The 20729-nt window shown below is 29.3% G+C and overlaps 1 protein-coding gene and 1 long non-coding RNA gene across 2 annotated transcripts; one reads left to right on the forward strand and one right to left on the reverse strand.

The window, feature by feature from the left end:
- Positions 1-5956: 5956 nt before the first annotated feature.
- On the reverse strand, positions 5957-6403 carry LOC110230484. Its single transcript, XR_002333592.1, has 2 exons — positions 6272-6403; positions 5957-6172 (listed from the first exon to the last, which is right to left on the reverse strand). It is a non-coding gene; the product is annotated as an uncharacterized LOC110230484 (long non-coding RNA).
- A 4466-nt stretch (positions 6404-10869) lies between these two features.
- LOC9320178 (probable serine protease EDA2) lies at positions 10870-13722 on the forward strand. The gene is made up of 12 exons (XM_021033049.1): positions 10870-11111; positions 11296-11421; positions 11491-11646; positions 11762-11950; positions 12104-12220; positions 12306-12359; positions 12454-12525; positions 12614-12819; positions 12896-12990; positions 13072-13146; positions 13249-13332; positions 13402-13722. Exons 1-12 carry the CDS (start codon positions 10932-10934, stop codon positions 13515-13517), a joined length of 1470 nt encoding a protein of 489 aa, XP_020888708.1. The 5' UTR covers positions 10870-10931; the 3' UTR covers positions 13518-13722.
- The last annotated feature ends 7007 nt before the right edge of the window (positions 13723-20729 follow it).

A 20729-nucleotide genomic window follows, 5' to 3' on the forward strand; every position in this document is an offset into this window, starting at 1 on the left:
TGAGTAAAGTTCCCATAAAAGAAAGAGTCTTTTATCAACATAATCTTGTTCTTTCTCAAAGAGTTTGATACTTCAATAACTTCATCGCAAAATCTCAATTTTCCAATTATGTAAAATTGCAGAACATTTTTTTTAATGATTGATCAAATAATTTTTGATTTGAAATAATTTTAAACAATCCTAGATTCAATGAGGCAGGATTTATCAAAAAAAAAAAATATCGATTCAATAAAGAAAAAAAATTTAAAAGAAAAAACATTAAATCACTGATCCAATGCTTTTTACATTCCGAGATACAAATTTTGAAAAAGAAAAATATACAATATATTTTTCGTGAAAAAAAAGATCATACTCTTTTCTGTGTATGAAAAATAAAACACTTTTCTGAAATGAATTTAGCGTAACCGGCAAAAGAAGATCCTTGAGTTGGACCCTCCTAAACCTTCGTGACAAAGACCTTCCTCCAAACTCTTTAATCATTGAAGATTATTTAATAATTTAAAAATCATATCAATTTGTTATCGCAAGATTTTAAATTATTAACATCACAAATGAAATAATTAAACAAATATGGGAGAACATAGTTTACAAACAAAACATCAAAGAATTAAACAACAATAAATCAAAGAATGCGTAAATTAAAACTACTAAACTATATATATTGAAGTAGGCTTAACTTGCTTAGTAAAATAGGAAAAGCTAGCCATTAGAAATGATTAAGTGAGTTTTACTAACTCAGAGCAACCCATCTTGGAAACTTGATAAGGTGGTGGGATATTAAACAAAACACTTGACATAGCTCTGAGTCGAGGAAAATAACAAAATAAAAGGCAAAAATATATGATTTTTTTTTTGGTATTTTGAGTTTTGGGTGCTAAATAATTGTAATTCCATTTATTCAAAATAAGAATCGGCTATAATCAGGATTATAATAATTTAAGATAAGTTCGGTGTGGTTTATAGTTACTACAAGGCTGAGCGATAATTAGAAATGAAAACGAACTTTTTGAAAATAATAGTATACATATAGCCTATGAATAATCATTGTTACATGTGGTCATGTAGATCTTACATATGCATTTTAAAATCATATATACAACAATTAATCTTGTGTTTTACTCTTTCCTTTTTATTGTCATCCACTAACATAATGCGATGTACAAACAATTATATATATTACTATAGCTGTGAGATACAAGCTTCTTAATAGAGAAATTTTCACATTTTATAGCTTACTAGTTTGACTTATTAGTGATAACAGATTTATTTTATGTTATGACAGTTTTTTTTTTCTTAACAAAAATCTGGAGTGTGATAGCAGATTTGTTATATAAAAATATAAATTGCTAGAATGACATATATTCACAACCGAAATATTTTATGTTATGACAGATTTTTTTTATATTATGACAGATTTCAGATAGACTATAAAAAAATCTGTCGTATGATGACAGTTTTATTGATGAAAATAAAATTTTAATCTGCACAATAAGGTAATGACAGACATATTCTTATCGCGACAGACTTATTTATAATAAGATGGTTCATGTGTGGCTGTCTCCTTGTTAATATATGATAAAGATAATTTTTTCTTCGTTTTTATATATTTTTTCTTTTTAATTTTTTTTTGTATTTTTTTGTTTTATTTTTTTTGTTATGTATTTTTTTTTCATTTTAATTTTTTTGTCGTTTTGTAATTTTTTTTCTAATTTTTTAATTTAATTTAGTTATTATATGTTAATTATTTTATTTTAATTGAATTGAAAATAAAATGGGTAGTTGTTTTCTTTTTGTTTTTTTTTTTTCTTTTCAATTTATATATATTTTTCATTTGTATTTTTTGTTTTTTTTTTCAATTTTCGTTTTTTGGTTTTATATCTTTTTGTTTTTTATTTTTTATTTTTTATTTTATTTTTTTCAATTTATATATATTTTTCATTTGTATTTTTTGTTTTTTTTTCCAATTTTCGTTTTTTGGTTTTATAATTTTTTTTTGTATTTTTTAATTTTCTATTTAATTTAATTATTTTATTTTAATAGAACTGAAAATAAAATGGGTATTTGGTCTTTTAACACAAAATTTGTGTTATTCTAGTAAACCACAATATTTGGGTGTTAATCTAGTTATTTTTCTCTAAATTTGAGTCAAACTAGGTAATTTTCAGATTTTCTATTGATGATAGAAAATAATTAATCTAGAATTCAGCTTGAAATTCTCCCAGTTATCAAAATGAGACTGAAAAAAAAATCAAAATGAAAAAGAAAAAAATTCAAATAGATATGAGGGTTTCTTTCAACCATAGAAAGAAATTTCCGATAACTAAAGAGTTCATATTCTATACTAATATATCCATTGTAACTTGACGTTCGAAAATTTTCTCTATTTTCGAAATTATCTTGGCATAAATGTAAGGTCAAAGTGTTTTTTTTTTTTTTTTCATGTACTTTCGGTATTTTCTTGTCATTAGTAATTTAACTATATCTCGATATTTCTTTCTCTGATCAATAAGTTTTAAAGATCCAGGGCTTGTTGTCTTGCTACTATAGTAACCAAATACAGTACACGCACACGTTGACATATTTCACGAACTTGTAGTGTGATTAGAAAAATCAATAAACAAATATGAAATCGTGAAGAGAAAGAGACGATTATTAATCATGATATATGATAAGTGAGTGGGCAATTATATGTAAGAGAGAGATGAAAAAGTTTAGCATGTCATCGATGGATCATAAAACAGTTCAACCTACTAGCATTATAAATTTATAATTAAAATAAATAAAAATAAGGGAATTTATAAAAACTAACTATGGATCAAAAAAAAAATATAGAAACTAGTCATGGACTACAGTATCATGTCAGGTGTGTATATAAAATTACTTAAAAATCATTTTTTCTTATCTTCTAACTCTCGATTCTCTCTCATCCAAAAATAGAATTTGTCAAATTCTCTCCCTCTCTCTCTCCAATAGCTTAAGATATTTCTCATTGATTTCCCTCTCGTCACATCTTTACGCTAACCGGATCTCATTGTCTCCCGTGGAACTCCACCGTCGAAGATAGCTCCATTGTTTACCAATTTTACTTTTCTGGATTTTGTGTGATTATTTTTTATGCACCGGTATATTTCCATTTAACACATAATCTTTCAATATGTCACGCTATTGGTTTTTTCGACATGCTATTTTACAAAAATACATGAGATTTGTCTAAATTACAAGTTGTTTCTTTCGTTATTTTTATTTGATTCATGTCATCTATTAAAATTCCATGATTTTTTAAAATACTGTCATCTATGTATCCATAGTTATTGTCACCATAACCACTTCCCTCACAACGACCACCATCATCAGGTACCTGATTTCGTTATTAACCATGCCAATCGGTCTCTTTACTCCTCTTTAGGAGTCTCTTTGCTCCTCTTGAGGAGTCTCTATGCTTCTCTTTAGAAGTCTATATGCTTTTCTTTTAAGAGTTAAATCCTCTTTTTAATAATAATATGCTCCTTTTTTATTTTCGAGGATTTTCTTTATATTTGGAACCAAAGCTGTCTATCACGTTTTTATCGTGTTATAGACAATAATATGTCATCCGCCAGAGACATAATTTTGTAGAGCATTTTTAGCTAGGACAAGAGATTTCCTATGAACTTTAAGTTCATATGTATTTATACGAGGATCAATAATTTATGAAATCTCATCCATCAGCTTTTTGCATTTGATTTACAATTTATTATGAATAGTGATCTATTTGAACTTTGAACTCTTAAGTTCATATTTATTATAGTCATTTGTTCAAAGATCTTAACTATTCAATGATTCTCCCATAATGATGGGAAACTTTTATCATCAACAAGATAATATGCAAATCTTGCAATAGGCACATCTCTCATAAGATGGCTCAATATTATAGAGCAAAGACTCATCTCTAGCGTCTATATATTTCATCCTTTTAGGATGTTAATTTTTATGCGGTGCAGAGGAGCATTTATATATATCTCACACCCATAAAATTCAAAATGAGAAATATTTGATCTCCAATCATGTATATATAACATTGGAGAAATGATGAACTGGTTATCAACTGGTTATCAAAACTGCATAGTCTCATAGAGATTTTTTTTTTCCTTTTTAGAGATAATTAAACTAAATCAATCTAATTTTATTTAATTAATTAGAAAAGGAAAAAAATCTAAAGCTCCAAATCAAGTGTAACATTGGTAAATGATTACATATTAGTATTTATAATATTATTAATTAATTAAATAAATAAATACATTGGGTTATCGGTTTGGATTGAGAAGAAACATAATCTAATGGTTTGAATGTAAGTTATGGTTTGGTTTGGATCGGTTTGAGTTTCTTTTGTTAGGTTTGGTTTGGTTTAGTACAATTCGGTTAAAATGTCCATCCTAATAATATTATCCCGATCTATTCAAAAATCAAATTATTCTAAAGTTAAAAAATGTTTATAGTGTTCAAATTTTAAAGAACAAAATACACACAAAATAAACTTCGCATAGTTAATTATTGTGATCTAATGGTAAAATAATTATTTAAAGAAACAAAAGATATGTTAATTAATTTTTAGTATGATTCAAATTATGCTTGAGTACCATAAATAAATGTAACAGGAAGAATCTAAGGTTTTTAAAGTATAGTAGTCGCTGAAAAAATATTTACATATCACAATATAAAAATCTAACATTTGTAAGAAATTAAACATATACTAAAAACATTAAATAAAACAATACATTTAAAAGATTTCTTGGATTATGTATTTACCTTTGCTCGTATTTTAGTTGTCTATATTTTATATTTTATATATGCATAAAATATATAAATAACTTTATATTTGTCTATCATAAATACTTATATTAAAACAAATTAATTTACAAAAACTACCGGCAACTTACACCACTTGTTAAATTTACCTCATGCATGTTGTTCTCTAAAAATTATTTGATGTCAAACAAATTCTTCAAAAAATAAATTTTTAATATTTGCCCTGCAGCGTAGCGCGGGTTTCGATCTAGTTTTATTAAAAAGCTTGGAAAGAGATAGGACTTATAGTGAAACACATCGTTGGCCAGTGTCGTTGGCATAAAGTCACGAGGGTTCATTTGAATAAACACAACTCTGATTATGGAAAAAATTAGTATGTCTTGTCAATGTGTAAGAATAGCAGATTTTTCATCTCCTAGCTTTGATGTTTTTTGGATCATGATTTTCGATAATTACACTTGTATATGGCTAATTAGGTCATGAGCTATCCTAATGGGGATGGAGCATTATGAATTACTAAATCAGAGCAGCACTTAAGCCGTGAATCAAGTTTATATATGTCATGTTTTGCTCTTAATTTTATCTACTTCCTGGTGAAGCTCTTTATATACAGGGCCACCATATTGCTGGAATGAACTCAGCCCTCTTTTTAATGCAAAGAGTATGAATATAAAATTTGGTTACAACACATATATAGCAAAGAGTATGAACATAAAAGAACATTGAAGTGTATGCACATAAAGCTTCCATCACAATAACATGAAGGGAACCTCTAAAGGGATTTTGGTCTAATGTATCATATACTGTAGCAAAACTTACAGAAATTGCCACAAAACATTTGTCTTTCTAAATGTGCCATAATGGTGGACAATACTTTGAACCGAAATTTTTTTGTAGATAAGAAATGTTGTCCACCTTTGAAACAACAGATTGAGGAGATATTTGGTGGACAAAATTTTTTGTCAACCTTTGAAACAACAGACTTTTGGTGGACAAGACTTCGAAAGACATACAAAAATTTGGGTTGACAAGAAATGTTGTCTCCCATTATAGCACATTTGGAAAGATTTATGTTTTGTGACATTTTTGCTAAATTTTTGAACAGTAAGTGGCACATTATTTAGATTTCTCTTTTATCAAACACTTACTAGACTTCAATTCTATTTTACAATTCCACTCAAATAGAAACTCTATTAAAAGCCAAACCTAAGCTAAACTCAATGCAACGAACCAAATCCCAGTTATTGTTCAAACTTCAAGACACATGATTCATCATTAGAAAAACTTCAAAACTCCATCCAAGTTTGCTACTTCCGGGAAAAAGAAAAAAAACGAGCTTCTAGAAGAAGATGCATACCTCAATTTTTATCAAAGCTTTGGGAATGATCTTGCAATCACATAGAATCCAATCAAAAACCATGAGAGAAGTTAGAAAATGAAGAAGATCGAAAGAACTATAAACCGGGGGAAGAGGCTAGATTCATACCATAAGAAAGAAAGACGAGCTTCTTTCAGCGAACATAAACTACAAATAGATTCATGCTAGGACCAAAGAAGTTGGTCTAAAACATGCCACCACCGAAAAGGATCTCTACCACCTCCTTGCATCTTCCCTGATAATTACCTACACAAAAAAACAACAACACAATTCATAAAACGCTACAATCAAACACAAGATCACATATTTTTCCAGAAATCTGAAATTTGCAATTCAACAGAATCTCTAGCAAGATAACAACATCAAAGAAGATTTAAATTCTAGCCACAACTCTCTAACTACAAAACAAATTCAACAGTAAATCAAGTCAGACTTATGGGAGATTACATGAATCAAGTCAAAACAACTCAGGAACCTAAGAATCATGGAGAAAAACCAGAGACCGGAAACCCCGCGTCGCCGAGAAATAGAGAGAGAGAGAATCACACGTGTTGTTTTTTTCTGTTTTATTTCTTCTTCGACCAATCCCGTGGCGACACGCGTCCGTCTCTTAACTCATTTTTTTGTCTCTTAACTAAGAGACTTTCCTTAACAATATTGAACATTTGGCATTTAATTTAATTTATATAATTACCTAAGATTTAGCTAAGATTAGTTTAAGAGACTACCAATAAAGGTGGTCTTAGCTTTCTTTTCCTTTTCCCTAAGTGCCGGCTCATATTGGGGAGGGCGGTGAGACGACCCAGGGGCCAATCCCATGTTCCTATAATTAACAAACTCATTTTTAAAAATATATTTTAAAATGTATAAATAAATTAGATTACAACATAAAAATAAAATTTACAGGGGCCTATAATTTTTTTTTATGTATTGTTTTTGGTTTTAATAATTAATTTTTAATAAAAATATCATACAAAATTCTTTTTATAGCAAAATAATATTAAAAAGAAATTAAAGGCCCAAAATGTTTTTGCCCTAAGGCCCATAAAGATGCTGAGCCGCCCTTCACATCATATAATGTATAAGCCTTTTTTTTTTTTTCCTTTTTAATATGTAATTTTTCTCATACAAATCCCAATTTGTTATTTTGAAACCTTGAAATGGGACCTAAACTCTGATATAGTGTTGGGCCTGCTAAGCCAATCTAGAACCAATAAGGCTGCATGCACAACATGACTGGTGGCTGTTTGAATGTGGTTTTTAAAATTTAACGACTAAACATATTGTGATTCATTTTCAAAATTTGTGTGGTTAGGGGGTACACAAATTTTCATCGTGAGGCTTGAGATTAATCTGCACGTTTTAATGATATGCATGTCAGATTCACACTCAAGTATTTATATTATTTGTGGGTTTAAACATTCAAAATTAAAAGTACAAGATAAAATACGTATAAAAATATTATAAAATATATATGCAAAAAGTAGAGAGAAAACGGTTAGTATTGATAGTATGACCAATTAGTATTGATAGTATGACCAGATTTAGATGTCCCTGGTCTAAGGGATACATATTTATACACAATGATTTACATTAATTATCTATTTAATGTGATAATTATCATTAAATGTGTCTGTTTTGATTCAATCATTAATGTCGTAATGTCCTTGTTTGAATTCTTTTAAACCTTCATTGCCTTTTGAGCCTTCGGCCGACTATCCTCTTCCGAACTCTCTCTTCACTTTGTTGAGTTTCCCTAAGCTCTTCGGTTCGTTGGGAAAACACTGACACTTCAGATGTGGATCGATGGAGAAAAGACACGGTGGCTAAGGAAGGGTGATGGCTCAGACAAGCCCTCAGCAGCCGGAACCCCGTGGAAGCCATCTCAAATCCAAAATGGATCTGCCGTTAACCATCGAACACGCATTGAAAAAACCCACCAATCTGTAAGCGTCTTCCGCCGCAGCTACAACGTCTCTATGAGCGGTTGAGCCGTGAAAAACTTCACTGATCTTTACTGACGTCCTCAACCAGGAAAAATCGAAAGAGAAGCCTCTCGTCCGTCGAGAAGGGCCGCCGCTGCCAACGCTTACCGCAAACTCCACACCACTCCAATGCCGGAGAAGATAGCTTGGCTCTTTCATGCTTCGTCTTGCAATTCTAGGACCTACGTTGAAGAACGGAGCCGAAAACCCACTCTAGATCTGAATATTGGAGAAGTTTTGAGAGAAAAAAAAAATAGTAAAAATACGATTATCGAGTTCTTCAAAAAAATTTAATATACTCTGGTAAATCTACAAATAAAAAAATATAAAATATACAAAATCATATAATATACTCGAAAAGTTTTTTTTTTTTTTTTGTCAACCACACATTCATTAAAAACAATTTCATGATTGGTTGCCCAATTAGGAGGAGAAGAGTTTACAAAAGTAACATCAGATCTACTCGAAAAGCTATCTAAATGACAAAAATAAAAAAAATTCTCACATTTCATATTATCAACTTGATATAGAACTACAAAGTTTGGATATCTTTTTAGTCCATTGTTATTATTTTATTGATTAACGGAAGAAATTCAAATCGAAACATAGGCTAATGTTTACCAAATTTTTGGGGGTCTAAAGAAACTTTTTTAGTAGCAGCAAAAAAGGAAAGTTTGCCAATTATTCTCTTTAAAATCAATTTTTTTTTTGAAAAATCAATAATTTTTACCTTCTGTTTATATATATATATATATATTTTATATTTTGACCCTAGTAAATTTTGTTTCTTTGTCCGCCATTGGTCATAACTAGAGGTGTCAAAATGGGTCAAGATTCATGGGTCAACCCAACTCAACTCAATCCATGAACCCTAATGAGTTGAAAATTTTGACTCAAATGAGTTGATGGATCAAATGAGTTATTGAGTCAAATGGGTTTATGAATCAAATGAGTTGGGTTGTAATGGGTCAATGGTTTTAATTGTTTACCCATTTAACCTATCAATTTTTGTTAAATTGAATCAAACCAATTCAAATCTCTAAACCAATTTCAATTTGAGTCTAACCAAAAATTCTAAACCGATTGAATATAGTCTTTAATTTTCCCGCCAAAAATGTGAATACACAATTTTCCCATCAAAATAAAAATTCGTGATTTTCCCGCCAAAAAAAGTAAATCCGCAGTTTTCCCGCCAAAAACGTAAATCCGTGATTTTCCTGCCAAAATTTTTTATAATTTTTAACCAAAAACGAAAATATGTATTTTTCCCACCAAAAAAGTAAATCCGTGATTTTCCCGCCAAAATTTTTTATAATTTTTAACCAAAAATGAGAATGTAAAATTTTCCCGCCAAAAACGTAAATCCGTAATTTTCCCGCCAAAAACGTAAATCTGTGATTTTCCCGCCAAATAATAGTGATGTTGATGATGAATTGATGATGATGATGATTATTATTATTATTATTATTATTCTTATTATTATTATTATTATTATATTTTAATTATTAATTTATTTATTACATTAATAAGTTAATAGGTCAACCCATTTAACTTTCTAACCCATCAAATTAAATGAGTTCATGGGTTAATCTAAATGAGTTGAGTAACCCATAAACTCATTTAACTCTAAACTCATTGGGTAATGAGTTGAATTGAGTTGGGTTAACCATTTTGAAACCCCTAGTCATAACCTTAAATTTATCGAAACTGAAACTTTGAACATGCACAAGTGTTGAGATTGAGTTCTTGATTAAACCTGCAAAAGAGAAGCTTCAAGTGAGAAGAAGATGAAGAAAAGAGAAGATGCAAAAGCAGAGCAAAAGGAGAAGAAGAAGTTGTCGAAGAACAAGAGTCAACGACAAAGGAGAAGAAAGACAAAGTCAACAAGGAAGAAGAAGTTGGGCTTGTGGTTTTTGGAGTGTTGTAATGGGCCTACGAAATAAGTAAGGCCCAGTAAGAAGAATGTTGTTTTTGGTTAAAGTCTAAGTAGTAGCTAGGTGTCTAAAGAGAGTGAATTGAGGGAATTAGAGAGTTAGTAACTAGGAGTGTGGTCTAGTGTGTAAGAGTCATGATGATCTAAAGTATGGTCTAAGTGCAAGTGGTAAGTAGAGAAACCACTATATGTATGTGTGTGTGTTTTGTAAGAAGTGTATCCAAGTTAATACAAAGTAGACAATTAAAGTAAAATGTGTTCTTGTTTTCTCTCTAGAACAAGTGAACACAAACGAGTAAGAAAGTGTGAAAGATAGAGAGATTGTGAGAATTACAACAACAAGAAACGTCATTTAACTATTAAGCATTACTGATTAAGGAGTGAAATTTGGCCAGATTTTAATTGGTTTTTTTTTTTTTTCATCTACTCTAATTGGTTTTGAAATAAATAATTGTTGGCTTATTAGGTATATAGCTTAGGAACCGAATGACTAAAATTTGATCGAATATTTTTATCTACTCTATTAATTTTCTTTCCAATACAAGCTTAACGTTTTTTTTTTTAATACAAGCTTAACGTTTACTATGCAATGCAGTGTATCTTTATTTATTTTGACCCACATTTCTACTGTTATCCACTTGTAATTAATGTAGCTAGCATTGTTTTATTTTTCTTTGTAGCCACTGATTTCATTCCTTTTTTAGAAAGTGGTCTTCCTCTCTTTCCGTTTGAATATTTTATTTTTGTATTGTAAAATTTACTGACCAAGAAAGAAAAAAACCTTTGCCTTCTTCGATTTTGTTCACGCTAAGTATGGTAAATGGTGCGTTCGGAAAGCTAGATTCAAAAAATGTCGTTGGAGCTCGGCTTTATTCTGATCACCACTTTCACTGCGATTGTGTCATGTTTGACTTTGTCTCATGCCTTATTGCATCCTAGTAGCGTGTCTCATAATGTCTCGAGAAGCAGCTATTACTTGACTACCAATGAACTATGGTTTAATCAAACCCTAGATCATGACTCTCCTAATGTAACTTCTCTTCACCGATTTCTTTCCTTCTTTAATTTGACTTTGATCTAATTTTTGTTAGTCATTTAAATTTGGTTAAAAGATAATTATTAGATTCATTGTTCTGGTATCGTAATTTTTTCGGAATGCATATATTTGAGGTACTTTATTTGAATCTTGAGATTTGAAATTTAGTTATTCACAGGATCACCGCAAATTCAGACAGCGATACTATGAATTTATGGACTACTTTCGAGCTCCAGATGGGCCTTTGTTTATGATAATCTGCGGTGAAGGTCCTTGTAGTGGCATAGCTAATGATTATATAAATGTAAGATTTTATTAATTTGATTCTTGTAAAACAAATCTAAGAAGATTGATGTTTTATAAACATATTTAGGTATTAGCAAAGAAGTTTCAAGCAGGTGTGGTTTCACTAGAACATAGGTACTATGGAAAAAGCTCCCCCTTTAACTCATTAGCTACAGAGAATCTGAAATACCTTTCATCAAAACAAGCCCTTTTCGATTTGGCCGCTTTCCGACAATATTACCAGGCAAGTCTTGCTTGCTTTACATTCATTTCATGAGATCAGATCATATGCTAGAGGACTGGTAACTATTTTAATAGGATGGTTCATTTATGTTTGTTAATATGATTTCTGGATGTAGGAATCTTTGAATGTTAAGTTGAATATGAGTAATGGTGGTAATGAAAATCCGTGGTTCTTCTTCGGGATTTCTTATTCTGGAGCTTTAAGTGCCTGGTTTAGGCTTAAGTTCCCGCATTTGACGTGTGGAAGCCTTGCTAGTTCTGCAGTCGTTCGCGCGGTCTATGAATTCACTGAATTTGATCAGCAGGTATTAGTAGCATGCATAGTTTTTTTTTTACTGTCATTCTTTGGCATGAATAGAAATAAACAATGTTCTTTGCAAGATTTAAGGTGAAATAGTATAAATTATGACGGTGTGAAGTTTTGGTGACAAGTTTGATCTTTTTTACATTATGAGAAGATAGGTGAGTCAGCTGGTCAAGAATGCAAAGGTGCATTACAAGAGACTAATAAACTCCTCGAATTAGGGCTTAAAGAAAACAGAAAGGCAGTGAAATCCCTCTTCAATGCCACTGAGGTCTCTCTCTTTCTAATTTTTTCTAGCTCTGTTAGAATGGAACTAGAAGTCCCTCTTTACTCTAATAAGTTTTTGAAATCTACAGCTTGATGTTGATGCTGATTTTTTATACTTAACGGCAGATGCAGCGGTTATGGCGGTAAGAATTATCCATAAATCATTTTTTTCAGTTCCATATTGACTGATATATATATATATATATATATATATATTGACTGTTCAAAATCTTGCAGTTCCAGTATGGAAATCCAGATAAACTATGTGTCCCGCTTGTTGAAGCAAAGAAGAATGGTAGTGATTTAGTGGTAAGCTCACATTGTTTTTCGTCTCTCTTCTTGCTGCATTCGCATTGGAAATTATAATATTAAACTTTAGATTGGGTTTGTAATGCAGGAAACATATTCTAAATACGTTAGAGAGTATTGCATGAGATTTTGGGGGCTACGTGTAAGAACATATAACCGAAAACATCTAAGAAACACTGTCGTTACCGCAGACAGCGCATATCGGTTATGGTGGTTTCAAGTTTGCACAGAACTAGGATATTTCCAGGTGGCACCTAAAAATGATAGTGTTCGATCTCAGCAAATCAATACAATGTAACATTCTTGAATTACTATTTGTTTACATTTTGTAAAGTCACATTTTTATTTATTTTTCCGCTTACTTGATTAGGTTCCATTTGGATTTATGCAAGAGCCTGTTTGGAGAAGGTGTTTACCCTAAAGTTGACGCAACAAACTTGTACTATGGAGGCGATAGACTCACGGGTATATATATATGTGACATTAAACCTTCTTAACCCGCTTTTTCGTCTATGCGCATTATGATAAATTTTGAGGATTATGCAGCAACCAAAATCATTTTCACAAATGGTTCAGAAGATCCATGGCGTCATGCTTCCAAACAGAACTCATCTCATGAAAGTAAAGACTCGATCTTATCCCTTTCGACATCGATTTTGCTTAAGTTTTGTCTCGGATTTGTGCATTTTCTTTTTAAAAGACGCTAACAAATTCATGCGCCAGTGCCTTCTTACATCATAAAATGTCGTAACTGTGGCCATGGAACTGATATAAGAGGATGCCCTCAATCTCCAATGGTCATTGAAGGTATAAGCATTTGTGTGTTTTGTCCAAAAATCAAAAGAGTGTCTTGCAATAACAAATTCTCATTTTCAGGTAAATCAAATAATTGCAGCTTACCAGATTATGTAAACAAAGTAAGGCAACAAATGGTAGAACATATTGACTTGTGGTTGTCTGAGTGTCGCAAACCGATTAGGAGTTCAATATAGAGTTGCATTATTAGAACAACATTATACATTCTTTAGTCTTTGTTACTGATTTTTTAATCCAAATTTGAGTGAATATAGTCAACAACCTAAAGTAGTCGTTTTCTGTTCCGTAGAAAATGATGCAGTTTTTATATTTATTGTGTGTGTCATTGTTAAAGATAGTTTATAAGTTTAAAAGTCTATTACTTATCTTTTAAATCTGCTCCTAGAAGAATTCATCATTTTTTTTTTGTCATTTACAAAATCTATTTTCTCTCAACCCTACTTTTCCTAAATGTTTACAAAAATTAGGTCTAACACGTGTTTATGGGTGAAAAAAAGAATTGGATCAAATATGACTTTGAGTTATATCTAGACCAATTAATTCTTAACAAATATGCTATAATTTGGGCCAGTTTGAAAAACAAGTTGCAGTCATGAGTTTGATTATGTAATAACTAGAATAGATATATTTTTAATTCAATAGTCTAAGAATTAAACCAATTCATTTTCAATCTTCTAGTCAAATATAAGTATAGTTCAATAGTGAGAACTGAGAAAAAAAAAAAAAAAAAAAAAAAAAAAAAAAAAAAAAAAAAAAAAAAAAAAAATAGTGAGAACTGAGAAGTCATTATTTTTGTGCGGTCTTTTGAATGCTTTTAACGATCTTCTATCTTGAAATATCTATCAAATGAAAGCGTACGTCTTTGAAATCCGAAATCATTAAACAATTGGACAACAGAAAAAGCATAAGAAATAAACCAAAAAATGTCTCTCTATATAAGCAGTCAAATTTACAAGTAAAAATATGGAATACATAGATGTAATTCAAATCTTAAATATATGCATAAAGTAATAATTTCTTCCAGTTTTAATTTATATTCGAATTAGTAAAAAAGTTTGCTAGCTACACGAAGTATATAAAAATGCATGATCAAATATGTCAAATATACTATTGTACAGTGGCGGATCTAGCTATTTATTTTACCAGGGGCAAAATTTTATATATCAAATAATAGCAAAATTTAATATATTAAATAATATAATAATTTTTTTGAGAGCACATTCTATACTAATATTTATATTTTAAACCAGTTTTTTATTTTTTAAGAAAATAGATATATCCAAAAGAAAATTATAAAGTAAACATGTTTTAATAGGGGTAGATCTGTAGATCTGCCTCTGCTATTGTATCATCATCTACACAAAGTAAATATATTGTATGTCCACATATATAAACTATACGACGTCATGTGGTTAACACCATAGACATACAATTCCGGTACATCGATCGATTAAATCCGGCTAAGACCAGCGTTGATCAACAAAAATATTCAAAAAACTTTTAATTATTTTGATATTAGAAACAAAGTTAAAAAATAGTTTTATTTGGTGTTGTATAATAGTTAGTTTTTCAATTTCAAAACTAAACTAAAGGTCTAATAAAAAGCATAACATTAATAAAATTTTAAGATATTAAATTTAAAATTAAAACCGGAAAATCTTATTAGAATCAATTAAGTAAAGGACTTGCTTAATTTATACATTTTCAGTTTAAAATCATTAACTTCTTATTTGATATATTTATATACACAAAATCTATTTTAAAAAAAGATTTCAACCACAAAAATTAGTTCTTAAGGTGAAAATCATTAGAATCAAACCCAATACGTATGACTTAATTAGGAAATAATTTTCAAAAATTGAGCATTTGACTCTTTAGTCTAAATTTTGCATGGTAAAAAAATATAGAAAATTTTGCATACTCTTTAGTCTAAAGTTTTTTTTGTATAATTGTTCACTTTTGTAAATAAAATTATTAAAAACAATTCTCGTAATAACGTATAAACAACCAAAAAGCTTGCAATTTTTATTTTTAATATATAAAATGATAGAAAATCTAACGATTTTAATTTTAGCAAGGAAAAATCCCAGAAAAAACCTCCCGACTAAAACCTCAAATTTTTTTCATTTGGAGATTTTTTCTGGGATTTTCCCTTTTAGCAAAAATACTTGTAAAATTAACTCAGACGTATTAGATTCCGTGTTTGAAAAATCGCTAGGCGCTAGTCGGGCGTTCGGTATGGGCCTATCGATTAATCGGAAAATCGGATTAAAATCGGGGATTAATCGGAGATTAGTTTTAGGGTTATTTTAATATTTTAAAAATATATTAATCTAATATTGTTTTGAAAATTTTAGTAAACACATAAAAATTTATTTTAAGGCAAATCTTTATGATTTTTTATTAAAATTTATGACTTTTATTAAAAATTTGAATATAAATTATTGTAAAACATCACAAACTTCCAATTCAAATGTTTAAAATACAAAAGAATAGGCGGAAATAGTTGTTTTATACTTGCAATCAAAAAGAGTTGTTAAAAAGAATAGGCGGAAAAAAAGTTTAAATTATTAAAAAGAGTTGTTTTATACTTGCAATCAAAAAATAATCGGGATATGTAAGAATAGGCGGAAAATAATCGGATAAGGCGGGAATTAATCGGATTAGGCAGAGAGTAATCGGGTGACTGATTTTTTTTAAGGGATTAGTTATTAATCGAGGTGGAGAGGGTGGGTCTAGCGATTAAGCGGAGAGTAATCGGGTTAGGCGGAGATTTTTAGAACAGGGATTAGATTTGATTCTAATGATTTTTATGGTAAAAAAATAATTTTTGTGATTGAAAAATAATAAATATATTTGACATGCATACTTGGCATGTATGACCATGTATTATCATGTATTTCGTGTAGCTAGAATTATTTTTTCTTCGAATTATTGGATTAATTTTTACTTGGTCCACTGAAATTTACTTACCCTATTATGATGACGCTTGTAAGTTAGTATTCCATCAACTTGGATATATAGAAGTCCTGTAAAGAAACTGGTTATATATATATATATATAGGTCCGATTGGTAACCAAAAGCTGTACAAGTTTTTTAGCTGTTAGCTGGAGCTGTTAGCTTTACCGGAATAGTGCAAAACTATAAGAAAGAGCTGTACAAAAAAGCTATACAAAAAAGCTGAGAGTAAAACTTTAAGTAACGATATTGATAAAGCTTTTGTGATTGGTATATGTTAAAGCTGTACACTTTGTACTGCTTTTATAAGTGGTTACCATTCAAACCCTATATCTCCTAGTTTTCTTTTGTTTTGTCAAAATTATATATGGCTATGATTGGTAACCAATTTTAAAGCTGTACAGCTTTGTACAGCTTTGACAGTTACCAATCACAAAAGCTTTATGAAAAGCGGTACACTATAAAAAATAAAAATAAAAAACTGTTTTTTTGGACAAAAACAAAAATAAATTGAAACGGTTACGGTTAAATATGGTTACGATTAAATACAGTTATAATAGTTACGGTTAAATACGGTTATAACGGTTACGGTTAAATACGGTTACGGTTACGGTTACAACGGTTACGGATAATTACGGTTATAGTTATTTGATGACTACAATACGGTTAATATCGGAGGCGAAATCTTACGAGTTACCTAACTTATTATAATACTTTTCATAAAATCAAAAAGTATGTTACAAACCAAATTTTCTTCATTTCGAGCAAAATAACAGTATAACATATTTGTTTGAGAAAAAGACCATTTTTTATAACGTAGATTTTTTCATATGCGGTATCATTTACTTTTTTGAAAATCTTAATTTGAATATTCGATAATTTTTTTTGCATTATATGGAGTTACAATTATATTTTTAAAGTTTTAACTATGCGGTTAACCATATGGTTAAATAACGGTTTTCATATGTTTATCGTTAATTAACGGTTACGGTTAATATATTTTTTAACTGTAACTAATTATATTTTACGGTTACGTTTTTTAACCGTTTTATACGGTTACGGTTGAGAAACGGTCCGGTTACGGTACAACATACGGTTACGGTTAACATATAGTAAGCATGACCAAAAGCTAACCATAACCGTATTTTGGATCGTAACTGGACCGTTTTTCAACCGTAACTGTATAAAACGGTTAAAAACCATAACCATTCACCGTAAAACTAGATTAGTTACGGTTAAAAAAAATATACTAACCGTAACCGTTAATATACCGGAAACGTATCAAAACCGTTATTTAACAGTACGATTAGCCGCACGGTTAACTGTATTATTAACCGCATAATTAAACTTTATAAAATATAATTGTAACTATGTATAATGCAAAAAAAAAAAGTCTCGAATGTTCAGATAAAGATTTCCAAAAAAGTAAATAATACAGCCTATGAAAAAATCTCATTAGAAATAATGGTTTTTTTCTCAAACAATTATTTTGGAATGTTATATTGCTCAAAATAAAGAAAATTTTATTTATTATAGGACTAGTAAATTCATATTATTATTCTAACAATAAAATATTGTTCATTCTATATAATCTTAATTTTCATATGTAATTATATACTAAAGTACATTTCTATATAATTTTTTCTTTCTTTCTAAATTTTTAATATTATTTATTATGTGTACCGCTATGATGTTTCCAATCAGAATAAATTTTTAAAATTTGTTCTGCGTTATTTTTTTGTACAGCTTTCGTGTTTTATTCTTTTGTACAGCTTTGCACTATTCCCTAACAGCTAACAGCTCCAGCTAACCGCTCCAGCTAACAGCTCCAGCTAACCGCTCCAGCTAACAGCTAACAGCTTGTTACCAATCAGACCCTATATCTCGTAGTTTAATTTGTGATATTATTATTGTCTTATAAATACGTATTTTAATTAGCAAGATCATTCCTTTCTATAATAATTTTTTTTATTATTAGTCATGTAAAAGGTGGACTGTCGAAGGTTACAGTGATAAATGCATCATTATATTGATACATCGTATAAACTGTGATGATAAAATAAATTACTTCGTATAATCATAGAGTGGGTTCTTGTCAATCCATGTCGGACGAATAAATAAGTAGTTTTATTGGTGGGATCTCATTATTTATGTCTTATTATAAAAAGCAAGACCGTTGAATTTAAATCTGTTCTTGTTGCACGAGTGTTCGATTTCTTTTCTCCCAAAAGACATGTAAAACATATTCCCCTAAACTTGTGAATTTTAAATTTTCATTAAGGTTGTTTTTTTCCCCATTAAGCAGAAATGGATAATGATTTTTCATATTTTTTTTTGTTAATTTATGTGTTTCGAATTGAAAGTGAGATCTTCCAAAATATAAGTTTCTCCAATTCTAAAAAAGGCTAAGCTTAATATACATTTGGATATGTATTCATATTAGTCATCATCAGTTGGAACCAAAATGCTAAGCAGTATTCATTTTATCCCCAAAACAAAATAGAGGAAAACACAATTTCATACATATATATATATATATATATATATATTTCAAATTTCTTACTGAAGTTTTTATATTAATTCTACCATTTTTTGGTTTACCAAAAAACCTCCTGATTTTTCTTAAACAAACTAATAAGCAATTCTGTCATTTATTTTTTTATATTCCTCTGATTTCTATGATATTCTATCATTCGAAGTCAAAGATGTTTTGTTCACGTTAAAAATGCATGTGATCCGATTTATATTGATAAATACTCCCTCCGTTTCAAAATATAAGGCTTTTTGGAAAAACTTTTTTGTTTTAAAATATAAGTCGTTTTCAAGATTCTATGTAAATTATATATTATTTTAATATTTTATGATTATTTTTATTATGCAGTCTCTTTTATGATTGACTGAACTTTTAAAAAGTAGATCTTCTTAATCGGCGTGCTTTTAGCTAAAACGCTTTATATTTTGAAACGGAGGGACTACATTTAAGGCATTTAACAATGACATTCTTGCTAGTGAGATTGCTCAGGTCACATCGGCCTATGATATATCATTCAGTTTGATAATATGCTGTTATCACGAATTATATAACAACTGAGTTTTCCTTGGTTTCAAATATATATTTTAATTTTTCACAACATCCACATTAGATATATACGTACATGCATATAGTGAGACGAAATATAAAGATTTTAATTAACGTGAGATATTCATCCATTTTTTGTATCGTCGACATATTCAACTTTAATAATAGTCGGTTGTACGTATTACTTTGATCTTTTACCATGGATTTGTCTTAAAGCTTACCAGTAAACCACAACGAAAATACAAAACTTACCCTACTAGAGACCAGAACGCATTATATTATTAGGTCTATCTTCTATCACTTCATAGAGTGTCTTTTAACACTCATGTTTCGCAAGTGTGGTTTTGTACTATTGAAAAAGATTATCGTTATTAACAAACAAAAAAATGAAACAAAAAGAAGGGAAACAAATTAAAACTCTAAAATATCAGTTATTCTTAGTTATAAAACATTATCCTGCTTGAAATCATTGCAACTTTAATAAAGCATTTAGTCTTGAATCGTTATGTCCACTTCGTTTTATTTTATATAAAAGTTTTGTCAACTAATTAATATCTGATTTTATTTTGGGAATATATACAAAGTAATCATTGATTCAAAAAATTATACAAACTAACCATGAGCTACAATAACTTATATGTAACATGTCGGAAGACGTGTGTAATTACGTAAATATCTTTTGTAACACGTTTTTTTTTAAATTACATGTGATAGCATAATATATATCTTTTTATCATGTATTTTTCTCGTATTACACGTTATTTATAAAGAACATATGGTATTTCTCGGAAAAAACATTCTATTCAGTGTAATATCTCTTTTTATCATGTTATTTTGTAATAATACACGTGTTTTATTAAGATCACATGTGATTTCTTTTAAAAAAGATTCTTATTTTTAGTAATACACGGTTTTTATTAAGATCACATGTTATTTCTTTTAAAAAATATTCTATTCAAGTTAAATTTTTCTATAACAATGTTTTAAAAAAAAAAACATTAGGTAACAATGGTTTTTTTTAAAAAATTCACTATGTTTTTTGAAATATCATGTATTTTAGTTAAATACAACATGTGAAATTTTGATCTTACGTGCTATTTTGAAAAATATCACGAAACTATCTCGCCTACTGTTGATCTCGAAACAAACGGAGAATGATTTTGTTATTTCACATTCTCCGACAACGTGGATCCATATCTATTTTGCAACAAAAATCTTTTTCTCTGTTAATTCTTGAATTTGTGTGTTTTATTTGGCTATTCCTTAATATTTCCCATTATTTTTCTTTTAAGTGAAAGAAGATCTCGAAATGAAAATTAAAAGATAAGATATATGGTTAGGTAGCGAGTA

Source organism: Arabidopsis lyrata (assembly GCF_000004255.2).
Source record: "Arabidopsis lyrata subsp. lyrata unplaced genomic scaffold ARALYscaffold_3, whole genome shotgun sequence".
NCBI lineage: Eukaryota > Viridiplantae > Streptophyta > Magnoliopsida > Brassicales > Brassicaceae > Arabidopsis > Arabidopsis lyrata.